Raw genomic sequence first — 4,223 nt, forward strand, 5'->3', positions numbered from 1 at the left:
CGCCGACCCCGGCCCCCGGCCCCCGGCCCCCGGCCCGGCCTGGCTCTATGGACAGGAGCTCGCTGCTGCAGCTTATCCAGGAGCAGGTGCGTGGAGAGGTGGGGGGCGCCGGCACCGCCCCCGTTGCCGGCCCCCCGCCCTTGGGTGGGCCGGGGGGACGGAGCTCTGAGACCCTCAGCGCAGCCCCTTCCCTGCACGACCTTGGTCCCCTGCACGAGACCGAGCCAGACTAGGGCGCTTGGGGAGGGGCAAAAGGGTTGGTGATTGCCCTCAGACCTTGGCCCTACCCTTCCAGGATGGGCAAGGCAGAAATGAGGTGGGGAGACGGCTGGAGAGCTAGCGGAGCTAGAGGCCGGGGACCTAGGTACCGGTTTCTACAGCTAGCTCCTGGGACCATGTGGGCACAGGGGCCTGGACCCAGGGTGCTCGGAGCCTGCCTCTCCCGCCTGACGTGGCTCAGCCCTGTGGTCCTGGGGCCCGGCCCACCCTCAGACCTTGGCCGCTGGCCCCCCCGACCCCAGCAGCTGGACCCTGAGAACACCGGCTTCATCGGTGCGGACACCTTCGCTGGCCTGGTGCACCGCCATGAGCTGCCCCTGGACCCGGCCAAACTGGACATGCTGGTGGCCCTGGCCCAGAGCAACGAGCGGGGCCAGGTCTGCTACCAGGAGCTGGTGGACCTGGTCAGTGCCACAGTGGGTGGGCAGCTGGGGTGTGGGCGCAGTGCCCTGGCTGGAGTGGGTTGGGCAGGCGGCCCCTCCTCCCTGCCTTTCCCATTGGGGAGGGCTATAGCCATGGGGCAGGGCTTCAGACCCTGTGACAAGCTGGGTGGACCACTCAGGAGGGACGGCCACGGGGGGAGTATGGTGGCCTATGCCTAGGCCCCGCCCCCCAGATCAGCAGCAAGCGCTCAAGCAGCTTCAAGCGGGCCATCGCCAATGGACAGCGGGCACTGCCCCAGGACGGGCTGCTGGACGAGCCAGGACTGGGTGTCTACAAGCGGTTCGTGCGCTACGTGGCCTACGAGATCCTGCCCCGAGAGGTGGACCGCCACTGGTACTTCTACCGGCACCGCAGCTGCCCACCCCCTGTGTTTATGGCTTCGGTCACCCTCGCCCAGGTGGGCCTGCCCGTCCACCACCCACCACCCCGGGAGCCTCCCTTATCCTTGGTCTTGCCTGGCCCCAACACTTGTCCCTCCCAGATCATCGTGTTCCTGTGCTACGGGGCCCGTCTCAACAAGTGGGTGCTGCAGACCTACCACCCTGAGTACATGAAAAGCCCCCTCGTATACCACCCTGGCCACCGTGCTCGGGCTTGGCGCTTTCTCACCTACATGTTCATGCACGTTGGGTGAGTGGGCCCACCTCTGGCACCCCTCGGATCGGATCGGGAGGGCTCAGCCTCTCGAGGTGGGGGCAGGGGGCTGGTAGCCCCCTGGCGGACCCCACCCTTCACACCTATTTGCCCCATACGGCCAGGCTGGAGCAGCTGGGGTTCAACGCACTCCTGCAGCTGATGATCGGGGTGCCCCTGGAGATGGTGCATGGCCTGCTCCGCATCAGCCTGCTCTACCTGGCTGGTGTGCTGGCAGGTGAGGCAGGTGTGTGCGCCCTGGCCACCTCACTGGTGGGCCTCACCCTCACGGCTCTCCCCTTGCTCACACAGGCTCCCTGACCGTCTCCATTACTGACATGCGGGCCCCTGTGGTGGGGGGCTCCGGCGGGGTCTACGCCCTGTGCTCTGCACACCTGGCCAATGTCGTCATGGTAACGGGGCAGCCCCTGCGGCGGGGTGCGGGGAGGGGCCCATAAGGCCTCCCTCACAGCCTTTTTTATTCACACCCCATCAGAACTGGGCTGGGATGAGATGTCCCTACAAGCTGCTGAGGATGGTGCTGGCCCTGGTGTGCAGTAAGTAGGGAGCCAGGGTGGAGGGGCCTCAGCCTACAGCTAGGGTGCCTCTCACCTGTTGCCTCCCTCTGTAGTGAGCTCCGAGGTGGGCCGGGCCGTGTGGCTGCGCTTCTCCCCGCCACTGCCTGCCTCGGGCCCACAGCCCAGCTTCATGGCACACCTGGCGGGCGCGGTGGTGGGTGTCAGCATGGGCCTGACTATCCTGCGCAGCTATGAGGAACGCCTGCGAGACCAGTGTGGCTGGTGGGTGGTGCTGCTTGCCTATGGCACCTTCCTGCTCTTCGCCATCTTCTGGAACATCTTTGCCTACGACCTGCTGGGTGCCCACATTCCCCCGCCACCATGACAAGAGTTCCCAGGGCCACACCAGCCAGGGCGCAGCATCCGTGGGCCAGCCACTAGGAAGGCCTGCATGTTCGTCCTCTGTGAATGTATGTCTTGAGGCTGCTTCTTCCTGGTGGGTGCAGGTGGCCCCTGTGGCCCACTGACTCCAGGCCAAGCCTTACACCAGCCCTGGCCGCCCCCTCCCAGGCCTGGAGGAATAGGACTGATGGACTGGGCTGAGTGGTGGAGGTCCCCAAGGGTGGCCCCAGAGGAGACCCTGCCCTGGCCTCTCCCATGAGACTTGCAGTCTGAGCCTTTTTGGAGAATGAATAAATATTTTACACAGCACCAGGTGGCTGTACTGGGCACTGCGGGCTGGGCTGGTCTCCCCCCAACTCACTGATCAAACTGTGAGGGCCCTTCCCTCCACACAAGCAGCAGCCTGGGCTTCCCCCTTGCTTTTCTGCACCCAGCATGAGGTGTCTCTGTATGGGAGATGGGAGCCCCTGGGGAGGGTCATGGGCCTCATAGTCAGGTTTGAGTTCAGCAAGCATTTATTGAGCTCCTACAGCAGCCAGCCCCCTGTCCAAAGACTTGTACCCTGAGATCACAGGGTAGGTGTGCAAGCCCTGGGCCACAGCCAAATCAGTAGGCCTGGGTCCTGTGCTTCTTGGCTGGCCTGGTGTCCTCAGGGGTGGCCAGGCTGGGACCGAGGTCAGGCAGCAGGTCAGGGCACAGCTTCTGCCCTACAGCCCAGATCCACAGTGCTGTCTCCACACGGTGAGGAGTCCACAGCCTGAGGCACTGCCTGGGGTGGGGCAGAGGGAGTCTGGGGCTCAGGGGCACCAGTCACCCTACCCTGCTGGATAACTCTGCACATCACCCTGACCAGAGTCCTGGATGCCCTCTCTGGCCGCCAACAGATCGCACCTTGGCTCAGGGCTGTGGCACGCTCCTGCACCCGGCCCAGGTAGAGCAGGTAGTGCTTCAGGGTGTACTGCAGGGCTGGCAGACCGGGCACTGCGGCCACTGCCTTTTCAGACATGGAGGCTGCTACCTCGAGAGCTCTGGCAGCCAGGACTGCCGCGGGAAGTAAATGGACAGCACTCAGCCCCACCTCGACGTGGGGCTGCCATTCCCAACAACTCTCGGTGTCACGTATCTGGCCATCTAGCCATTTCACAGATAAGGCCACTAACACGCCAGGTCCCGCCCACGACCTCGCCGGGGGGACGCCCAGCTCTCCCTACTAACGCGAGGTGATAGCCGGGCCCACACCCCGGAGGGCGCACAATTCCGTGACCGCTGCGTTCACGTCTGGCAGGAGACGGAAGGCGGCGGCCGAGCGCTGCACCACCAGCTCCGAGGAGTTGGCGGTCAAGAGCTGCTGCAGGCGCGGCCGAAAGCGGCCCCCCGGTGGTCAGGTCGGGTCTGGGGTCACGGCTGGTGGATCTCGCTAGGGGCCCCGCCCCCAGGCGCGAGGGCCCGCCCCCAGGGTGAAGCCACGCCCACGGCGCTACGTCCCGCCCCGGAAGGCTCCGTCCCCCACGTGGGAAGCTCCTCACCGCCAGTTTCCGCGCCAGCAACTGCTCCAGCTCGTCGCGTGTCACGTGCTTCTCCGCCCGGCCCTCGATGGCTGCGGGCAACTCCTCTCGACACCTGGGGAAGGGCGGTGACGGGGAATCCGAGCCACGGGGGTCGGCCCGCCCGATGTCCCCACCGTCCTACCATCGCTCCAGGGTTTCCAGCCGCCCCTGGGGGCTCGCGCGCGCCCGCAGCACTTCCCCGTGGCACCCCAGGACGGCGGCCCAGCTGCTCGAGTCCTCACAGCCCGAGCCCGCGGGCAGCCGCCATCCCCACGCGCCTGGGCGGAGCCTCGGGGGCGGGGCGTCGGAGCGCCCGAGCGGGCTCCTGCCCCGACGACCTCGGCACTTCTCAGGCCTCAGACGCTGCGCGTCGCGTCGCCGCGAGCGCATGCTCCCCCGC

At 66.5% G+C, this 4,223-nt stretch overlaps 2 protein-coding genes across 3 annotated transcripts; one reads left to right on the forward strand and one right to left on the reverse strand.

The window, feature by feature from the left end:
• Nucleotides 1–47: 47 nt before the first annotated feature.
• RHBDL1 (rhomboid like 1) lies at nucleotides 48–2,564 on the forward strand. Of its 2 annotated transcripts, none has more exons than XM_024759696.1 (8): nucleotides 48–86; nucleotides 522–683; nucleotides 896–1,120; nucleotides 1,205–1,353; nucleotides 1,482–1,594; nucleotides 1,669–1,769; nucleotides 1,853–1,913; nucleotides 1,988–2,564. In XM_024759696.1, the coding sequence occupies exons 1-8, from the start codon at nucleotides 48–50 to the stop codon at nucleotides 2,257–2,259; spliced, it is 1,122 nt and encodes a 373-aa protein (XP_024615464.1). In that variant the 3' UTR covers nucleotides 2,260–2,564. The 2 variants fall into 2 exon arrangements, with proteins under 2 accessions (XP_024615464.1, XP_024615465.1); XM_024759697.1 differs by having other exon boundaries at nucleotides 525–683.
• A 226-nt stretch (nucleotides 2,565–2,790) lies between these two features.
• On the reverse strand, nucleotides 2,791–4,213 carry LOC112409441 (uncharacterized). Its single transcript, XM_024759582.1, has 2 exons — nucleotides 3,966–4,213; nucleotides 2,791–3,896 (listed from the first exon to the last, which is right to left on the reverse strand). Exons 1-2 carry the CDS (start codon nucleotides 4,211–4,213, stop codon nucleotides 3,392–3,394), a joined length of 753 nt encoding a protein of 250 aa, XP_024615350.1. The 3' UTR covers nucleotides 2,791–3,391.
• Nucleotides 4,214–4,223: the final 10 nt, after the last annotated feature.

This window comes from Neophocaena asiaeorientalis, unplaced genomic scaffold (assembly GCF_003031525.2).
Source record: "Neophocaena asiaeorientalis asiaeorientalis breed wild unplaced genomic scaffold, Neophocaena_asiaeorientalis_V1.1 scaffold254, whole genome shotgun sequence".
In the NCBI taxonomy this organism is placed as follows: Eukaryota; Metazoa; Chordata; class Mammalia; order Artiodactyla; family Phocoenidae; genus Neophocaena; species Neophocaena asiaeorientalis.